Genomic DNA, 20,923 nt, shown 5'->3' with positions numbered 1-20,923 from the left:
TGTGGGGACAGTGAGCGTCCATGCGACTTCAGACAAGCTGGTTAACTCTTCGTCTTATTGAGGGTTCAGCGTAACCACAGCCTCCGCCGGCTTCAGAGGGAAATCGAAGATTTCAGGGCCTATTTTTGGAGTGTCTGAACAAGCACGACTGGCTATAGTAAAACCAACCCATCTTGTGAGCAAATGAGGTTTTCTATGTGCATAAAACACAACATGTGCTGAGAGGGAGGGTTTCTGCCTCCCAAAGAACAGTTAATTCTGTTGCCCTGAAACCTTATCTGTCCCCTTCCCCAAAACCTCTCGTGTCTTTATCCATTTCAGAGCCGGAGAGAAGCAGACTTTCCACTTAACAGAAAAAGCCTGCAGCTTGAAAAGCGACCAACCCCAGCACAACCACTCCCACGCAGCAACTCCCTCCCCCTGACCTGCAATGCTAAGTGGTCACATAGACAAAAATGTGGGTTTGGACAATAAAAGCATTTTGTGAAGTGTTTAGAAGAGCTCTAAATAGACGCGGCTACGCCAAAAACCTGTGGGAGCTTAGCAATGCTGCGTAAGGCTGTAGGTTTCCAGTCATATCTTAATGGGAACCAAAGCCTTGGTGAAAATGCAGTCATACCTACGTACAAACTTCTTACTGATACAATCTTTTTTAATTGATCTTGCTAGTGTAAGCCCCTCCAGCAAAAGCACTTTTATGCCAGATCTCCTCCTACAGCACGGGAGCACCGAGCAGCTTCTGTGTCCTGCAAAAACTCTTAAAAGTAGGTTAGTCTACAGCAATATGGGACAAAAGCAGATTTCGCTGCTTAAGATTGTATAGGTGGAAAACACCAGTAAAGTGCAATGGCTTTTGCGTGGCAAAAAATCAGCAAATAAGATGCAAAATAATTATTTTATGGGAACAGAGACATGCACGCAAGTTTGGGTATGCAAAACAGTAGGAACATCCTCTTTGTTCCAAACACCGACCTGTAACTCGCTGGCCAGCTCTGCCTCCCCGACTACCACAAAACCGAGAGGCATCAAAACAAGCACATTCAATTCAAAACTGCCTTCGTGTTCCTCGAAGGATGCGATTGCAATCACCTTTGTCTCTCCCCCTCCCCTTTTCTTTTTTTCTTTTTCTTTTCTCCCTGACCCAGAAATACCCATACGCAGTCTGAGGGGCGAGCAAGGTCCCCCCGGTGAGCCTGGACCAAGAGGGCCACCGGGGCCACCAGGATTACCGGGTCACGGTGTGCCAGGAGCCAAAGGAAAACCAGGCCCGCAAGGGTATCCAGGAATTGGGAAGCCAGGTTTGCCGGGGATGCCGGGGAAACCGGGGGTCATGGGGCCCCCAGGGCCGAGAGGGGAGATGGGGCCAAAGGGGGAGGTCGGGCCCATGGGGATACCCGGGCCACAAGGACCGCCAGGGCCCCACGGGCTTCCCGGCATAGGGAAGGCGGGTGCTCCGGGGCTGCAGGGACAGCCGGGGCCGAAGGGCGAGCCCGGGATGAAGGGGCCCCCGGGAGCCCCTGGGATCCCAGGGCCAAAAGGGGAGAAGGGCATCGGGATCCCAGGTTTGCCGGGGCTGAAAGGTCCACCCGGGCTGCCTGGCCCCCCTGGCCCCGTGGGGCTGCCGGGGGTCGGTAAGCCGGGCATGGTCGGCTTCCCCGGCCCGCAGGGCCCCCTGGGCAAACCCGGACCCCCAGGAGAGCTGGGGCTGCAGGGGCCCCCGGGGGTCCCCGGGATCCAAGGCCCTCCCGGCCTGCCTGGCGTTGGCAAACCTGGCCAGGATGGCATCCCTGGCCAGCCAGGCTTCCCGGGTGGCAAAGGGGAGCAAGGCCTGCCAGGCCTGCCGGGGCCCCCCGGCCTCCCTGGGGTTGGGAAGCCGGGCTTCCCCGGGCCCAAAGGTGAGCGTGGTGTGGGTGGACTGCCCGGCCCCCTGGGGCCAAAGGGGGAGAAGGGGCACGCCGGGCCGCCTGGCATGGGGGGGCCGCCGGGGGAGCCAGGCCAGCCAGGACTGCCGGGCATCATGGGCCCCCCGGGGGCTGCCGGCTTCCCGGGACCCAAAGGAGAAGGGGGCGCCATGGGGCCGCCGGGACCGGTTGGTCCCAAGGGCGAACCCGGCCTACAGGGGTTTCCGGGAAAGCCAGGCTTTCCCGGGGAAGTGGGGGCTCCCGGGCTGCGGGGGCTGCCGGGCCCCACAGGGCCCAAGGGGGAAGCTGGACACAAAGGCTTGCCAGGGCTGCCAGGTGTCCCAGGGCTCGTGGGGCCAAAGGGCGAGCCGGGGCTCCCTGGTGCCCAGGGGCTTCAGGGCCCCTCGGGCATCCCGGGCATCGCGGGACCCAGCGGTCCCATCGGGCCCCCGGGGCTGCCGGGGGCAAAGGGGGAGCCCGGCCTGCCCGGACCCCCCGGCTTCCCCGGCGTGGGCAAACCTGGTGCTGCAGGGCTGCAGGGACCCCCGGGGAAGCCTGGGGCACTCGGTCCCCCTGGCCAGCCGGGACTCCAGGGCCCGCCCGGCCCCCCCGGGCCCCCAGGTCCCCCTGTCATCATCCCACCCACTCCGCCGGCCGTGGGACAGTACCTGCCCGAGGTGGGGCCGGGGATAGACGGCGTCAAGCCCCCCTACGGCTACATGGGCAAGAAGGGCAAGGCTGGCGGCGCCGTCTACGAGATGCCCGCGTTCACGGCGGAGCTCCTCACCCCCTTCCCCCGGGTCGGGGTGCCCGTGAAGTTCGACAAGCTCCTCTACAACGGCCGGCAGAACTACAACCCCCAGACGGGGATCTTCACCTGCGAGATCCCCGGCGTCTACTACTTCGCCTACCACGTCCACTGTAAAGGGGCCAGCGTCTGGGTGGCATTGTTCAAGAACAATGAGCCGCTGATGTACACCTACGACGAGTACAAGAAGGGCTTCCTGGACCAGGCTTCGGGCAGCGCCGTTGTCCAGCTGATGCACGGAGACAAGGTTTACGTTCAAATGCCATCCGAGCAGGCGGCAGGACTCTATGCCGGGCAGTACGTTCATTCGTCTTTTTCAGGATATTTATTGTATCCCATGTAAAACAAAAACCAGACACACGCACATACACACAAAATCAAAACCTTTCTTCTCTGCTTCAAACTTTTATACCATGAAAGATGCATTTTATGACTGTTTCGGACCATCTTGTATTAAAAAAAAAAATACAAAGTTCAACATTATGCACAGCTAGTTATTAAAAAAAAAAGGTGTGGTGAACGTATCTAAAGATGTGTATCAGGTTCCTAAACAGTTGTTTTGCACCCAAGGGGGACATATTAGCTGTACATTATATATTTCTGTGATGCCATGCTTACTTCATTTCATTCACAGTAATTCAGTACTAAGGTTCAAGTTCATTCAGTGTACGTCACTCACTCCTGTTGCATAGTTGACTGTTGCATTGATCATAGTTATGAGATGAAAACCAGTGACTTAAACCAGAGTAGGTCTGTCTCAAATTATATGGAAAAATTTGAGTGGCTTTTTATTTGTTTGGGTGGGGGTTTTGGGGGGTTTTTTTGACAGCAGGTCTGCCTGACAAGCAAAGGTTCTCTTAGCTGGAGACCTTTATTTCCCTTCCCCCCATATAAAATGTTCCTGCAGGTGTGTTTTTTTCCTGAATAATTTATTTATGATGGAAAAGGAGTACTGATGGTGTAACTATTCTCCGCAAGCCTTCTCCGGCAGTCATTGGACCCAGAACGCCGCCACTGACTCCAGCAGGCGCCGGGTTCACCTCCAAATGCCACAGCACTCGAAAAGTCTCCATCTGCATTTGTGCAGTTGAAGTAGGTGAGGTAGATCAGAGACAAAAACGAAGGGCTCCCCGTTTGCTTTGTGCCACGTGATTGAGACATCTTGGCCGACACGTGGCAATACAGCAGGGCGGTATAAATGCGCTGGGATTTCTGTGCTCGCGCTAAGAACCTGCGTCTGTTTGGCTTGTCAGAAGAGACGCGTATTCTGCCACTCAGCGAAAATTAAATCAGCGTACTCTTCAATGACTAGGCAAAGCAGAAGTAGCTCTGTTCGCTAATGAACTAGTTTGTTGTTTGAGATCAACCGGTAACTGTACCGGCACAATACTGATCACGCAAATTGATCCGAGAACTTCATTTTATAGAAAAGCTGATTTCCAATCCTTATTTATATGTTACCAGTTGTCAAGGAGAACCTGCAGGCCTCGATCTTTTCTGTGCGTGAGGAAACCAACTTCTCTGCAAGAGCTGTCTGTTCATCCACGGTGCTAATCTCACCTCAAAAGTATTCGCTTCCAAAGGGCAGGGTACTTTGCTGTGGTTCCCTGTACAGTGCTGCACATCACACACTGTTATGCTAGTTGAAAGAGTTAAATACTCATCACTTCTTCAATGTCTTTAGCTAATGCTACCGCTTTTGATTCAAAAATGAACTAGATTTTTCATGCACAACTAAGATTGGATTTAACTGGCATTACCATTATTTAAATGCAGAGTTTAATGCAGCCTAACATTGACTAAGGACTCCAGTGATATAATGTGGTGCTTTATCTCAGAAATTTTATGGAACGGTGGCAGGAATGGATGGACAGTTTACCAGGCATTGGTGACTTCGGTGTGTTCCCAGAATATATGAGATATGTCAAAAGCAAATAATTTTGTATTTAAAATTTTTGTACTGATTTGAAAAAAATATCTTATTAAATATCTTAAAAAAAAAAAAAATCCTGTCTTCATTCAGCAGAACTGCTGGAAGGAACATTCAACCCACTGAATTCATACATCAGACCACAAGGACCTTCTGAAACCACTGACAGCCCAGTATGAGAGGGGGGAAAAAAAAAAAAAAAAAAAAAAAAAAGAAAGTGCGATACCCTTTTCTTTAGTTCCCCTCTACTGGCAAAACCTGCCCTAAGCCAGTGGGGGGAAGGCGCTGTCCTGGCATCGCATTTCGTGGGAGAGCACGGCTGGGGCTGGGGGGAACACGCAGAGCAAGGGGCTCCCGCAGGTGGGCTGTGGGGACGGGCGCCTGCTCAGCGCGAGCCGACGCAGGAGCGCAGCTTAAAAAGGCACAGGGGCAGCGCACGGGAAGCCAAGAAATCGGACATCGTAGCGGTGTGCTGTCAAGGGTTTGTGCTCGCCTAAAAAGCCAAAGCCGGGTGCCCAGGCTGGGAGATGCACGCCACCTCCCTGGCTCTCCTTGCGATTTGAAAACAGCTTTTCCCATTCCTCCCCCTCCCCATTTTTTCACCTGCAGCAAAAACCTAGTGTGAAAGCAGCAACATATTTGTCACTGACCTACATCACTATTCAACTGTGGCTCCGCTGCGGGGAGTAAATGATAATCCACGGAGTGGCTCCCCCGATCTCACTTCAAAGACAGGCATTTCCTCCAAGCTCGCCAACTCCTAAACTGTCAATGCTAAAATGAATGCTTTGAATACCTACTTGTGTCAGGTCATCGTTTTCTAAATCTCCCTTAGACTCCCTGAAGCCGCTGGCTAAGCGACTCCCCAGCATCTCATTTTTACTGCGCAGAGAGAAAGAAAAAACATGAGCGAAGTATCGCAATCAATGTCCCTCACTTTCTATCTAAAGTCTTCCGCCACACACCATCTTCTTAGTTAAACGACTTGTAATTAAGAAAACATGAAAAATTAAAATCGGGAGGATGCTGCTCTTGATCTTACCCACAAAAACTCTGTCCCAGTTTTGCTTTCACTCAGCCTGGAGCGAGATCTCCACCCGCAGTACAGCTCAGCCTACCTAGGTTCAAAAATTTTCAGCTCCGTTTGCTCTGCTAAGCACCAAAGTTTGTTCTGAAACTCAATGCCGTATGTGACAACGCTGTATGTACTTTACACAGCATTAATAATGGGGCTGGGCACACGTGCGCATCCGCACACACACAGAGCAATGACCTTGCAAAAATAAGCCTGAAGGCACCATCTTTAACGCCGTTTATTCACAGGAAAATAATCTCTTTCCATTTGTAGCACTCAAAATTTCACTTGAAACAATGTCAACACTTGTAAGAATGTCATCAAAATACAGCCAGCGCTTTAAAGGCATATAAAGCTTAAGACAAATGGCAAACAATGTAAGTATTTACCGATACCAAAACCAGACGTCGAGCTTCATGTGTTCTTAAATATCAGACTCCACTTAAAAGTTAAGGTATTCATACTACCTCCTAGGGCATTGTTAAAAAGGAAAGCGTGGCATAGGAAACAAGAGGTACCACACGCCAATTATTAAACATCGAAGTCGTGATTCTGTATTATCATCACCAATACAGTCACTGGAAATGTCATTTAGTAATAGCTTTTAGGCACTCTGAGTCGTATTTAGTGCAACAGTTTGTGACCTTCCTTCTGAAGTCGTATCTCCGTACTTCCCTTAATTATTACAGCAGAGGAAAAAATACTTTCCCTGACAGAAAAACAAACAAAAGAACCCCTAGAAGTCTGAGCCAAAGAGAGCTTTCGGCTGATGCGTGTCATCCTGCCTGTTTTGTGCGTACTTTGGTACCTTAGAGCTGAGTCTTTCTGATGGTGCAGCATTTTGAGGGGGGTGGCAGGTAAAATGCAGGAGCACCTTTGCTGTAGGATGCCGCTGTCTTGAAATTCAGCAGGCTGCTGGAGAACGGGACGGTGGAAGAAGGAAGAATTGCATCCGACTTTGCAATTGATACAGGAAGAAAATCGATGTGAGGCACTGGGTACCTATATAGTTACACCGTTACCAGAGATGGAAATAAAGCTAGCCCTGGGATTCAAAATTGGCAGCTTCACTGCTGCTGCTGTGATAAAAAAATTGGGTAGCTTTTAAAGGGAAGTTTCAGCGCAGAGATTTCATTTTCAGGAATGGCAAAAAATGGAAAAAGAAAATCTTAATAGCAGCTCGCTCTCAGAGAAGATCAAAGTATTTGGAGTTAGCATTATTGCTTTTTTCAAAGAGCCCCAAGGCAAGTCTTTGGTATCGCAAAACGCCTGTGAAAACGGGTGCCCGGATAGAAGAGCCACTGTGATCTGTGGGCATTACTGAGAAACGCACCGCGTGTAGGTAATTCTTGCCTGCATGAAGTTAGTGTGAAAGCGGTACCCGTCCTCAAGACAGCATAGCAGAAATGACTGTGCGAAGCGGGTGACGGAGCAGGGCTGGCGTACACAGAATCCTACCAAAACGTCTTACGGGGGGGGTGGGGGGGAATGAATCACTTGGGTCACCGCTTATTATTGAAGAGAAAAGCTACTGGCCTGCAAGCTGTGCTTTCAAAAGAACATAGTACCTTGTGGTTTATCAACGGTATCAGCTCTTGGCTCGGTCCCCAGTGAACAGGTCTGGCTCTCAATGTTACTCAGTCACCCTGGGACAGTAACCCTGGCATACGCAGACTTGACCTCCCTGCAGGAGCACAGAAGTGGGGGAAAAAGATCCCCGGGAGTACTGTTTAATTTCAAAAATAAATCAGTCATACAAATGGGGAGGCTTATTAAGAAGAAATAAAAAGGAGCAGCCGATAAGGATAAATGCTTGTAGACAACATATTAAATGCATTGAGAATATAAAATATTATTTTAAAAAAATCCTAAGGAGACAAAGCTGATGTAGTAAAAAAAAAAAAAAGAGTTTATCTGAAATAAAAGAGTTGGGGGGGCGGGGGGGGTACAATTTGCTTGCCATGAAGCCTCTTTTCCAATTATTTTGGGGGGATTCTAACTGTAACAGAACAAAACCCAAAAAAGCGCAGAAAATCTCCTAGGAAAGTTAGGAGAAGGAATCAGTTTAGATTAGTGGGAAGAGTATCTCCGGAGAGGAAATAAAGCAGAGAAAGTAACCACATCCTCAGAACCACAGCTCCCTACCCGCCTACCCTGCCCCCTGGATGGGGGGTGGAGAAGCAGAAGGAAGCAGCCTGCACCGTTACAAGAACCAGGCACTGGGAGGAGAGGGCAAATTCAACAGCTCTCCTGGGAAAAAATCCTCTCAGTCAGCGTACTGCGTGACGTTACACGGATGGGGCTGGATCTGCGGCGGCAGCCCGTGGGAGAGCTGGGGGGCCCGGCTCCGGGAGCCACCACGGGTTTCGAGGGGGAAGAGGCAGCCCTCCGCTTCTGCCTGGCGCTGCTCTCAACAGAGCCCGAGATCTACCAAGGACTTCTACGCAGAGAGCTCAGACACCACCACGATCTTTGCAAAAAGCCTTACCTTGGCATTTTTTTTTCATGTGGAATTGCTATTGTCAGTAGTCTAAATCACTGCAGGTCTGGGGGTGCAGAGTCACATAAAAACCTTTTTAATTAACTGAGATAATAATGAGAAATAAATGCTGGTAGAGAGAAAGACAGTAGTGTCACTGTTTTCTGATGCAAAACCCCACCTGACTGTATTCAGATTTTTAAACAAAGATCTCCTCAAAGCCTCAGAAGCATGCACATTCAAAAAAAAAAAAAAAAGAAAAAAGCAAACACAAATAACTGAGTAAGAGCCCTTCTGCCACCTGGTGAAGAAATTCTGGTTTCCTACATTTCCACCACCAGAGTCACCTGCTCCGGTGCCCCAGGACCTCCCGCGCTCCCCTCTCCTCCACACTCTCTGCCTGCCGCCCTGCGCACGGCTGGACCAAGGGCCACCCCCTGCAGCATCACCTGCCGCAGCTGGGCCCAGGGAACACACATCCAGCTGGCAGGACACCGTGGCACTGCCTGTCCCTTGCTGGGGACACGTCTGGGTCCTTCCCCACGCCCTGCCACAGATTTTTATGACATCCGGAGTTATTTCAGACACGTCCAATTTGCTTGAAACGGACCAAAGCTCAGGAGTCATTAGGCGAAGACACAAGCCTCCTCCCCTGCAGCTGTGGCTCCCCTCCAAATCACAGTGCCCTCACGAATTCCCAAACGGCAGAGCCAAGGCGCTAAAGAGGAAGATGAGAACTACGGGGAGGTGGGGTTTTTTTAAATACCTATTGCACCCTGCAAGAGAAATAGGAAAAAAGAAAGACGACTCTTTGGTCACTTCAATGCTTATTCCTCTACATTGCTACAGCAAAGAAATTGTGTTCAGTACTCATGTAATCCTCAGCTTCTGAAAACACAAATAACGTGCTCTTAACCTTCTAGAGGCTTTTATTCACACTGTAATTGTTTGCGCTGCTCCTAAATGTACTAAAACTCTCTATATAATTTTTAATAAACAGTGGCAAAGGTTTTTCTACCAACTTTGAAGACTTTTTGTTTGTTTGTTTTTTTAAGTGGACTTCTTTGTGCTTTCTTTAGGCGTGATTGATCAAGATAACCACAAGATCTTTAAGCAAATCTGCCACAATTTAAAAAAAAATAGTATATATACACCCTATGAGAGAATTGGAACAGCGTATTACTTGTTCGTCTTTGACAGTTATCAAGGGCATGCCCAGGCAGATTTAACTTATTCAGCAGGCTTGTCTGAGACAAACCACTACAGGAAACAAACATCCCATTAAATGTTTCAATTAAAATCCTGCATAAGTTCCCACCGCTAAATGATTTAGTTCAGCCACATCCTTTAAACCTGAATGTCAAGACAGAAGAGGTGAACAGAAGCCAAATAATAATTCAGCTGAGGTACATCCCGGATATTCCCTAGCACACTCTACTGCCAAAAATGGGAACATTCATTGCTCATATTGATGCATTTCAAAGGTGGAAATGCACTACAGCATCTGAGAAAGGAGATTGTGCCCATTTGCAAAAATACACCTCGATTCTTGGGGAGCCAACAGAAAGATACATGAGATCCTGTCCTGGAGATCTAGGAATCCAACAAGCGTTGGCTCTAAATTTCACCTCAGGCACGAACATCTCTGTCCCCACTCGTGTTTCTGTTGTGGTCTGGGGGAAGCAGCTGACACGCAGGTAAGTTAGGACAACTCTTCCGTCTTCATACTCCCTCTTTTCTAACTCAAGTCACCCACTGTAAAATTTATTGGACGCACAGCACGGAGAGTATGGTTTTCCATAAACCGGGTACAACACGAGCACTGTCAATACCAACATCTCCACAAATCGGACCAAAGGGTCTTCACCTTCAGCAAAGGCAGACAGCAGCTCAGAGTCGATGGCCAGTGCAGAAGCTGTGGCTTCTTTGCTGAAGATGGATGTCCCCTCCTCAGGAGTAGGGCAGGCCAAAACCTGTACGTTCTGTATGTTCCCCCTCCTCCCAAACACACAGTAATGATTTTTAGGCACCATTTTAAAGCCATTTTCATACTACAAGACAGACATTCAAGACTTTACATCCATCTACTAATTTAACACCGGTCGTCTCAGTTTCTTGACAGTGTAACTCTTTCAGAGGACAACATCAGAAACAAAAGTATTCCAGAGAAGTGATCATTTGGAAAGAGTTCTTGCTGATAAATAAGTGATGTGCATCACATTTTTATATATCCCTGATACTTTCAGCTGAAAGTTTCATGGTTTTCCCATTATTAAATAGCTTCACAGAAATTCAGTTAACTCTGTTTGCAATAGTCCATTACCCTCAGGCTTAGAAGAAGCTTCTGCCTTGGTGAGGTTTCTGTGCTCCTTTTAAACAGTAAACAGTTACGCTGCACTTAAAAAATAAAAATGTCATACAAAAAATAAAAATTTTTCAAATCTTGAAAATAGTGATTGTTCTTCGTATTTTCCATTCAGCTTTCACGTCAAATTGACCACAAAGTTCTTGTCTATAAGCTTCTTCAAAAATTTCTGCTCAGCGTTGATGTTGTGGTATTCATTCTAAAGAGATGCAAGAGAACAATAAAAAAAATAAATTAAATTCAAATTACCAGAAGCATCACTTCACTGTTCTTTCCTTTTAATTACCTGTGATACTTGGAAGACGCCAAGAGTAGAAAAGCTCTGGGGAAAGGACTTCTTAGCAAAGGCTGTAGCACAGTCTCCCAAGAAGACCGGTGAGTAACTCGAGCACTCAAAACTAGATTAGATTTTCCATTGGGACACAAACCAAAAGGGGTGATCCTTCAGTGGCCAGGATGGGTGAGACGTGGTCTCACAGAAGTCCTTCCATTACTAACTCTCCCAACTCCTCCCCGTGCTTAGAGGGAACAGCTGCATAACCACATCTACAGCGCATGCAGTCAGAAAATGACTAATTCTCAAAGCTCAGTGCAGGTTCTTGAAAAGCACACATCAGGCACTCGTCAATTGGATGCATCCTGCCAATCCGTTTCAACCAGCCAAAACCAACCCATCTTCTGTGCTGTATCCAGATCCTGGATACGCAAGAGACCACTGAGGTTAGTGGAGGACAGCACAAGGGAAGTAAGTTTACTGACAATCTTAAGACACTGAATCCAGTAAATTAAAATGAATACAAATACTGCATAAAAGATTATACATATATAATATTTACAACTTAATGCCACTAAAGAATTAGTGATAAGGTTTTTGTTTAGTAGTTTGTTTTTTAAAGTTTCAAGATTTTAGGAAACTTATGGATGTCTATTCAACTAGTGATCAACCTTACCCAAGCTTGGTATATGTTGCAAAAAAGCACCTGCAGAGAGGAGCCTCAAAATGAAGAGAGTTCAGTGTCAGAGGAAAATTATCTCAGAGCAGCAGGCACCTAGGAGTCCTCAGAGAGACATGAGAGGCTCCTACAGGCATTGCCCCTACCCTTCCTCTCCAGGAAAGGGAGAAGGAGAGAAAATGGTCCCCACATGTGCTGGGCATGCACATGGAAGAGAAAACTGTTCACATTGAGGTAAAGGGCTGAGATGGAGTTTCTCGGAGTACAGAGCTGAAGACGAGCAGAGACATAAAAGAAAACTGAGGCATGACGGCAGCAAAGCAGGAGGGAGGAGAAGGCATCCCCGATGTTTGCCAGCCTCCTGCTGCTCCCTCTCCTGGCGAGTTGTGGCTTCCCCCTCCTGGAAGCAGTTCCTTCTCTTCCTAACGCGTGCGCCCCCCCCCCCCCCACCGCCAAGAGCTGCTTTTCTTTTCTGCTTTCAATTTCTGAAATTCAGTTCTTTTCCTAACTGCAAGTTTGTACGTCTTAACTCGTTCCACTTCCCTTTGCTGCTCTTTCTCTTTTTTAAGAAGTTTGGTAACTATGACAACTTGTGCAAGTAGGTGCCAAGGAAAAAAGAGAATGCGAACAGAAACAATGCTATTCATGTTCTGACAGTGTAGCAAATACGCCTCTATGCACAAGAGCTGCGTCGCCTAAGGGTAACGCCAGCAAAGCAAAACAGAACATACAAATGGACGTATCTCATGCAGACGTTGCAGAATATGGTGTAGCACAAGGGACACAAATACCATTATCCACATTTTTCAGAAACAAAAGCAGAGATGAAGAGCTTCAAGCAATGTTAACCCATGAGCAGCTGAACCAGGAGAAGACAGGAGGCCTTTCTGACCTGCAGTCCACACACTTCTATCTATATTGAATTGTCTTCCCCAGTTACCAGCTATATTTCTCTCAGCACAAACAGGTGTTTGTTACCTTCATCATCTGAGACATTGTGTCATTGCCGTAGTAGTGCAAAGAACTGTTTTTGTCAGTGAAGTCGTACTTGAAGCCTGCCAGGTGAACTTCATGGCATATGTGAAATGCTAGTGTAATGGCAATTAGCCCCGTGGTTGGATGCTTGGGTTTCTAAAACGAAACAGAAAGAGCACACATACATAAATAACTGGCAGCTTGACGGGAACAGCAAACCTAAGGACGAAGACAGCGGTAATCGGGCAGCCTGGCTCTTCTACAGATGTTTGGGTTTGTAGTTTGATCCCCTTGTGTCTCGTAAGGACTGCCCGCAGGTTTTCCATGACCGGAGCGTCTGCCACGTTGGCCTTCCCTGGGATTCTCCGGTTTCTAGTGAGGGCTGAGCCCATACTGTAGCCCTTCCTTCCGCATAGTCATCAGGAGGGTCTCCCCATCCCCCTGCTCAGCAACCTACTTTCATGAAACTGGTAAGGCTTCAATATATTGGAAACGATTTCACCTCGTCAAATTTGATGAATTAGCAGATGTGTTCAGAAGTTTCTAGATGATGGTGATACAGACAAACAGAATAACATGACATGCCTCAAATCTTCGTAACACCAAACTAAAAAACCATGAATGCTACTGTTACATAAATTTGGCTGTATTTGAACTTTTTCAAAACAGGGAAATCCCATAAGAACACGGCTTTAGACCTTCCCCCACTATTTCCATTAGAAGAAAAGAAACTGTAGATAAAATTTCTTACTTCTCCCTACGGTGAGATAGCTCAGAAGTCAATGCAATGTAAAATATCAAGAGCAGGTCATAAACAGATTTTAACTCTGCAAAATTAAGAGAGCACCTAACCGAAAATTAGTATTTCTTACAAAAGCATAGAACAATTCATTGCAACTATCTGTCCTATCTCGTGATCAAGTACATGACTGTTTTAGCAGCAGCAGTGGCTAAAATGATCTGGGGAAGTAAACGAGGCACGGTTTGTAGAGAGAGGTGAACTCTTTCATTAGACCAACAGATGAAGCCAAGAGGAAAAAGTGTCCCTAGAAATGGGCAAAATTTTCAGGCACTAATGCCCTTCTTAGCTAAAATAACAATTTTCTCAGAGACCAAATGAGCTACACACTTTCGGCAGCTGAAATCAAACCTCAAACTGAGCACAAAATCACATCCTTTTTTGAACTCTTACCCAAGGCTCAGTTCATTTGCCTCTGAAAAACAAAGTAGGCAAACCAGTACTGGACAACTCTGTACAGAGAGAAGGCAGATGCACTCGACGATACAGAAAAATATTCCTCTGTATCATGATAAAAGAACAAATCCCCAGGAAAAAGTTACCAACATCAGCTCTGTAAGCCTAATTAAAGTCACAGAATTGAACTATTGCCTTTTACGTAGACTTTTTTGGTACCTTTATACAATTCCTGGAGTAGTCCAGAAATAACATCAACTTAAAATGCACACCGTTGCCCAGGGCTCCTGCCAGTTAGCAAAATAACTTTCTGCCCTGGGGGCCCAGTATCATAAACTTAGTGGTGAGACTGTTGCAATGTCCATACTAAACAGGACCGCAAAATTATGGCAGGAATGCTACATGTCAGGTTTAGTGCTATTTGGAAATATTGGGAATATCACAGGTTGCAACTAGCTCTGTTTACCTTTGGCCATCATAAAGTTCACCTCAAAAGAATATACTAAAAAAAAAAAGCAACGCTACTTTTAAAATGTATTATCACGCTAGCGCCCTAGCAATATCCAGACATCCTCAGCCTGTAATGAAATTTGTTCGGCCAGTCACGTTTAATGGGAATAGGCACACCCCTGGAATAACTCTGCAACACTTTCTGACTTCAGTGCTGCTGGGGCAGGACATCCAATTTTACAGTTGTTCTTCCCGGCTCTGCTAACACCATCGCAGTTGCTAACAAAGAAACGGAGATGCTTGCTGCACTACGCACAAACGTGCACACAGGGAACATGAGACTGGCTTAATGGAAAAGGTAGAGAGCAGGGAAAGCAATAGTGGTCTTTGGCGTCTCCTGCAGGCAGAGGGGGCTGAAGCACAGGACAGCGAAGGCGGCAGCAGCCTTCCCCAGGGACATGCTACAGGACAGAGGGCTCCAAAGTGGGTCCTGCAAAAGGCTGCCCTGCCAACGGGAACCCCCGAGGCATGACCTGCAGCTTAACCGAGCTGTGCCGGAGCGACTGCAGATGTGCAGGCTCCCAGCCACGGCCCACCTCTGAGATGGGAGGAAAAGTGAGGAAAAGCATGCCTGAGCTTGACCATTGCTGCCGCCGGGGACGAAGGGGCTGCAAAACCCCTGGGATGGAGCAAGTGGGATGTGGAGGTGGCGGAAAGGGGCTCCAAGCACGGACGCGCTCTGCCACAGCTCTGGGCAGGGGCGCCCAGCGAGCAGGAGAGGAGCAGAGGGCATGCACGCTACCCAAGGCAACTGAAGGGCCTGTGCCTCCATACCAGCTCCAGGACACCACGCACGTCTCTTTAGCTCACTGCCAGCGCTGGTCTTACTTTTACTCCCACTGAGAGGGGAGCACAGGAGGAGACAGGAGGGATTTCTGGAGTCATGGAGACCATAGATGTTCTGTGGCCCTTTAGGAGATAGTTAGGCACCCAACTACTATGCCACTCTCTTCTCATCCTCAGCTGAAGAGCTGAAATACCATGGAGCCCCAGCAAGCATGCAGCCAAACTGGGTATTCCAGTTTGAGAGTTAACAAGGGAGGAAAAAGCCACTAGCAGACTCAAGAAAAGAAAGAAATTTAAAAAAGAGAAAAGGAAGAAAAAAGCCACAAAAATTCCCAAAAAGCAAGAAAAAAAATCTCAACTCCATCAAATACAAGAAAGATTAAACCAGAAAAAAGTTGTGGTAGGTACTCCACAATAACAGCCTGTCAAACGTTTCCACGCGTGTCAGTTGCCTGATCCCAGCGAAGCAGCTCTGTGCAACAGTGTGACCCCAGGGAACCATATTTTGTGCTAAACAGCACACGGTCGGTCCTGACTGCACAAGGGAGGTCTCCAGCTTGAAGCCTTACCTTTCATCAGAAACATTCTTCAGTCATAAACTGACAGTTAAAATGTATTTTTATGTCCAAATTGTCGGTTAACTCATTACAATGCTTGGCATCAAACCAGTAAGCACAAGAATGCTGCCAGACAGATGTCATTAGCAGGGGGCTGGAATATCCTGTATGCTCCCTAGTCCCTACCCGCCCTCAGCAGCATGAAATTGCAGCAGTGTTAAAATTACCGGGTTGTTGGGGTTTTGGGGTCTGGCTTTTTTTTTTTTGTTTTTTGTTTGGTGTGGGGGTTTTTTGGTTTGTCATTTTGTGGTTTGTGTGGGTTGTTTTTTTTGGTTTTGTGGTTTTTTTGGGGGGCTTTTTGTTGTTTTTTTTTTTGTTTTTGTTTTTTTAAGAGAAACTATAAAACACCCTACCTTTAATAATTCAAGACTCCTTAATATTTCTAGAGGCTCTTTGGATCTGCCATGTTCCAATGCCTGTCTGCTTTTCCCAATTTTGTAAAAGGCATTATTATCTGTCTGCAAAAGCAGTCTCATTTAGTACTAATTATAGAATCCATAAAAAGAGATTTTTGACATACAAGGTTACCTGCTCTCTTTCTGGATTCCATTTTCCCACCTTTTCTGAGGACCACCTAAATGCAAACTAATGCAATGTGAACCTAAAAGATGTTCTAACATAGTCCACTATAATAAAGAGGTAATTACCTCTGAGTACACATTTAGGTGCACAAAACTAAAAGGCACAGAAGAAAAAAGCCTACCTCCTTTTTGGGAAACCTTGTTGGGAAACGAAGCCATTCATAAGCCGTTTTTCTGGTGATGCTGGGATCAAGAATCCTGATTTGACTAGATTTGTATATCATGTTCAGAGCCGGTTTCTTCCAAAAGCCTTTAGCACTCTGTAACAGGCAAGCAAATACACATTTTTAATGACTATAAACAGTTCATTTTGGTTTTACCAGAGTAAAATCCAAGAGCAGGAGATTGAGGAAGAAGAGGAGGAGCGTTGAACCTCCCAAAGTTCAACAAACACACATGCCAAATTGTGCTCCTGCAACAGGATAACCCACTGCAGCAGCAGAGGCTGGGGCCAGCTGGCTGGAAAACAGCTTTGCAGAAAGGTCCCTGATGGACAACACACACCAGCAGCGTGCCCTGGAGGCAGTACATGCTCATTGTGTGCTTGGACACATTAATAAAGAGCACAGAAAATAGGTAGACAGAAGTGATCGTTCTCAAGTACTTTGCACTGTGCCTTTCTGCGGTCTCACAAATGCTGTTTTGAGCTCCCCCCGTGCAAGAGAGTATCCAACTGGGGCAAGCTCAGCAGAGGGCCACTGAAACGGCCGAGGGGCCAGAGCACACAGCAAACAAGAAGGGTCTGAGGAGGCTGGGTTTGTTCAGCCCATCTTCAACTATCTGGTAGAGGTTTACAAAACGAGAGACAGGATCAGACTCTTCTTGGAGGCGCACAGTGAAGGGATGAGAAGTTCTTTCCTGTGAGGATGGTGCAGTACTGAAACAGAGATTGTAGAAATATCCCTGGAAATACTCAAAACTTACCTGGATGATGCCCTGAGAACCTGGTATGGCTTTGAACTTGGCCCTGCTCTCTTTCAACAGGGTTTTGGACTAAAGACCTCCAGAGAGAGGTCCCTTCCAACATTATTCTGCAATTCCACCAAGGGCGCAGGATAAAATAATCTGGGAAACGGCTGGAGTATGCATGTCAGAATATAAAACACTGCTAAGAAGAGGATAAAAAAAAGTATTTCCAAGAGGAAAACTGTTTTGTGTGAGGAACTGATCAAATATGTGGGTGAGAAAGAGGACAGAAGCATTTATGGGAAAGGGATATTGAGCAGACTGACTGGGAGATCCAGTGCTCCCCCCAGCCAGGAGGACTAAGGTTAAAACCAAAACAGGTATTTCACGAGGTGTGTGGCAAGCTGAGCCAAAGTCCATGAATAATTAAACTCACTATTTTCTGACCACCTAGTATCTCCCAAAGCCACTTCAAGTCACGTGGTTTGAAGACGATGAGAACAACAGTCGTATTAGGGTCATAGTGGATCGGATCTGAGAAGATGGATTCTGGGTAAGAAAGTCGGAAAGTCGTCCTCCTCCCAACATCCTCTTCGTACCCTATAACGGGGCCATTATTCATTCTGCAGAAAACAGAGACACAGAGATGGCAATGACTACCCCACCCATGTCCTTACTGTGCAGTGGCTGGCACACGCACTAGTCTGCAGGACAGACAGCACGTCCAGGTACCGTGGCCCAGCATTTACTTACCACATTACACAGCAGATAAGCAATTAATCAGGTGCACTCACCCTCTAACTCAGAGGGATCAAGCACATATGGGAGCTTGGCCAAGGTGGTTTAGAATACAATCACACAATTGCTTATCATGCACCACTTGAGCAGAAGGCCTTCTGATTTGGCTCAAACACAGAAACTGGAGAAGACCAAAGAGAGTATCTGGCTTGGAGAATTACCCATTGCTCCATTCATGCTACTAGATGATACGAATCATACAGGAGGCAATTCAAGAATGTTTTAATACCCTTCACTGTCTACAGCATACAGGAACAGGAATTATGACTGTGTACCTGATACCGATACATCTTTATGTTTGCTTTTTTTGTTTGGGGGTTTTTGGGTGTTGGGTTTTTTCTTGCCTTTTTTTTTTTTTAAAGCAGTAGCACAGCTACCACTGCTTTGGGATATAACCATTTAATAAACAGGGAGCAGGTGGGTCAGGTCTCTCTGCTTTGAGGTGTTGGAGGGGCTGTGTTTAAGTCTCCATCTTGCAGTTTCTTCTTGGTGGGTGTGTTGCATATTCTTTGGAGAATTCAGGCAGTCTCTGTATGCTCCATTCCTGCCAATGTGACTGACTGCTCAGAATAGGAGGCACACTGCTTAGGAGCAAATGTTTGCAAAACAAGGTATGCAGACAAGGGAATATACCAAAGTTTTATCAGAAGTCGTTATTAAATACAGAATGCAAACACCACCTCTTTGTTCATTCACAGTAAACAAATGCGTACTGTATTTCTGAACAGTTTTTAATTTAGAGCTGTTTTTAAACGTGTGACGCCAGCCTACACGAAGATTTCCATTTTAAGAAGAGTAGATAGATCTACAAGGAGCCCAAATACTTGAAATAGATTAAAAATAATCCATGGAGCTTCCTTGCATCATTATACTACAGTGAAAATAAGTGCAAGGTGGGGGTTTTTTTGTAAAGCACAAAGTTGTCAGGCAAGTAACGTTTCCTAAGAACGGGGATATTATCTGGATCACTTTCTATAGTTTTAAGTTTATAAGAGGAGCTACAACTTGAAGAATTGCATGTATTCATTTCCACCTTATCAGTACATTTTCAAATGCATGTCAAACTCCAGGCTTTGTACACAACTTTTTATGGTAGTTCTTGAAGACTGAAACATTATTACTGAAATGAGCATTAGGATTGATGGCAAAGTAACAAAAATGAGATTTTGTTCAATGTTCAACACAATGTTGAAGCAGACAAACTGAAATGGCACCTCAGAGGTTTTAGTGAAAGAGGGTTCAGGCACACTATCTGACAGGGTACCTACAGGCAGAAGGGCTGTTTAATCAGTTACCATCTCAGTTCCTGCAAAGGAGAAACTGATTTATCTTTTTCTTAGTGTGCAGAAAATTCTGTTATAATTAGCCAAACAGTCCGTTTTCAGTTTGCTTGGCATTTGAGCTTCCCCCCCCGCCCCCCTTTGCCTGTTCCTCTCTGAGCACTTCCCCAGTTTCCCTAGTCCAGAAGCCGCCTCTTCAGACCTCAGCATCCTCTGGTAGGTCGAGCCATCTCAAACTTCCAATATGAACTAACATGCTTGAGAAAGAGAGGCAGACATCAACATCATCCTCCAGCTAACACGTGCCTTGAGATGGACTTCCCATCATAAACGTTATGTTTAATCCACTCCAAGCAATGCACATGCCAGCACAGACGTAAGACAGACATCGTGTGGAAGGTAAGAGGCAGGGCTGCCCGGGATGCTGGCTCACAGCAAGGGGCACATGCAGGACTTTGGGCTGTCACATGCTTGGACCCATCCCTGATGGCAGCATCTTGCACGTGTGTATCTGTACACGAGGCAGACTGACCACTCAGTGATCCTTCCTCCCCTGTATCAATCAGTCTGTGTAATAAGACACTGATCCATTTTCTCCTAAGACTTTTTAAATGAAGGCTGTGACAGAGTAAGTAAAACAGGAAGTTTTATACGTTTTCATTTGTATAATAACCAAACGCCAAAGCTACTGGCCAACAGCAAAAGTTTGTTCATTCTTTGCATGTACACAAAATGAAAAGGAAATAATATTTACCTTATTATCACATCATATGAGTCAATTTTCTCCCCTAACGTCTTATTTCGAAGTACTCCTCCATTACCGACCACAACACACCGTCGACAGGCAATGCTGTGGAACAAACAGAACTTTTAATATGCACGGCTTCCCTTGCTTCATATTGTTGTTATTAATGATATATTTGCATTTAGCTGGCTTATTTACTGAGGTCCTGTATCTTTTACAGTCCTTGGCCCCTACAGAGCAGTTTCAATCCTGTGTCACACACTAAGGCTGCTTTCAAAAAATGCAGCTGCATTATTTCAGGGACTGCCAAAGTCAGGAAATGGCTTCTCTCATGTAGAACTGTTTTTATACGTGTCCTTTTTCTAGTGGTTTGCTGTTTAAGATCATCTAACCAGCTGGTGATATGGGTGCCATTAGATAAATTATCTTCCACAATGCTTCAAACTTGTCCCAGTCTGGGGGTATACCAACCAGTTTTTCCAGACATACTCTATCCTAACTCAAATTAAGGTGCTTCTGCAATATTGTACAACTCCACAACTCTAGAGATCTCCAACATAAGCTAAAGCAGCAAGATTTATGTTCACAGTTTACCTTACAGGCCTCTGAATAGTACATCTGAAAAACCTTGGCCCAATGACACATGTGATGGCTCTTCAAATGAATATAATCATGTTGACTTCTCTCCCTCTACTTAGAAAGTGCGGTCTAAACATGTTTAAACATGTGCTGAAGCGCATGCTGTCATGACATAAGAGGGATATGCTTGATTAAAAGTTGCATTCTCATATGACTAGATTCAAATTAGACAGCATTACTAAGTATATAAAACACTGAGCTACAAAATAGATCATATACTACATCCAGTCAAAATAGTAATTCCTTTCCAGTTTAGAATATATTCAGAGTTAAAAAGCACCCAAAAAAAGGTATTATACAAATGCTAAACTTATGAAAGTAAATTGTAATGGTAAGATTTTCGAAGTTATCCCAGGTTTTCTAAGTGTATCTTTTGCTCT

At 46.2% G+C, this 20,923-nt stretch overlaps 2 protein-coding genes across 11 annotated transcripts in view; one reads left to right on the top strand and one right to left on the bottom strand.

The window, feature by feature from the left end:
* The window catches only part of COL8A1 (collagen type VIII alpha 1 chain), a 93,635-nt gene extending 88,858 nt beyond the window's left edge, over positions 1 to 4,777 (top strand). For both annotated transcript variants that reach the window (XM_076349695.1, XM_076349685.1), the window contains one exon: positions 1,146 to 4,777. In XM_076349695.1, coding sequence (XP_076205810.1) covers positions 1,146 to 3,052 — 1,907 coding nt within the window. In that variant the 3' untranslated portion in view covers positions 3,053 to 4,777. The remainder of the gene's footprint in view (positions 1 to 1,145) is intronic.
* Positions 4,778 to 5,922: 1,145 nt separating this feature from the next.
* Positions 5,923 to 20,923, bottom strand: part of ST3GAL6 (ST3 beta-galactoside alpha-2,3-sialyltransferase 6) — a 48,213-nt gene continuing 33,212 nt past the window's right edge. For all 9 annotated transcript variants that reach the window (XM_076349615.1, XM_076349622.1, XM_076349631.1 and 6 more), the window contains 5 exons: positions 19,914 to 20,009; positions 17,518 to 17,704; positions 16,298 to 16,435; positions 12,490 to 12,642; positions 5,923 to 10,757 (listed from right to left, as the gene is read on the bottom strand). In XM_076349615.1, coding sequence (XP_076205730.1) covers positions 10,677 to 10,757; positions 12,490 to 12,642; positions 16,298 to 16,435; positions 17,518 to 17,704; positions 19,914 to 20,009 — 655 coding nt within the window. In that variant the 3' untranslated portion in view covers positions 5,923 to 10,676. The remainder of the gene's footprint in view (positions 10,758 to 12,489; positions 12,643 to 16,297; positions 16,436 to 17,517; positions 17,705 to 19,913; positions 20,010 to 20,923) is intronic.

Source organism: Aptenodytes patagonicus, chromosome 1 (genome assembly GCF_965638725.1).
Source record: "Aptenodytes patagonicus chromosome 1, bAptPat1.pri.cur, whole genome shotgun sequence".
NCBI classification, from domain to species: domain Eukaryota; kingdom Metazoa; phylum Chordata; class Aves; order Sphenisciformes; family Spheniscidae; genus Aptenodytes; species Aptenodytes patagonicus.
The sequence above is the reverse complement of the archived record's forward strand: the minus strand, read 5'-3'. Positions and strand labels throughout refer to the sequence as shown.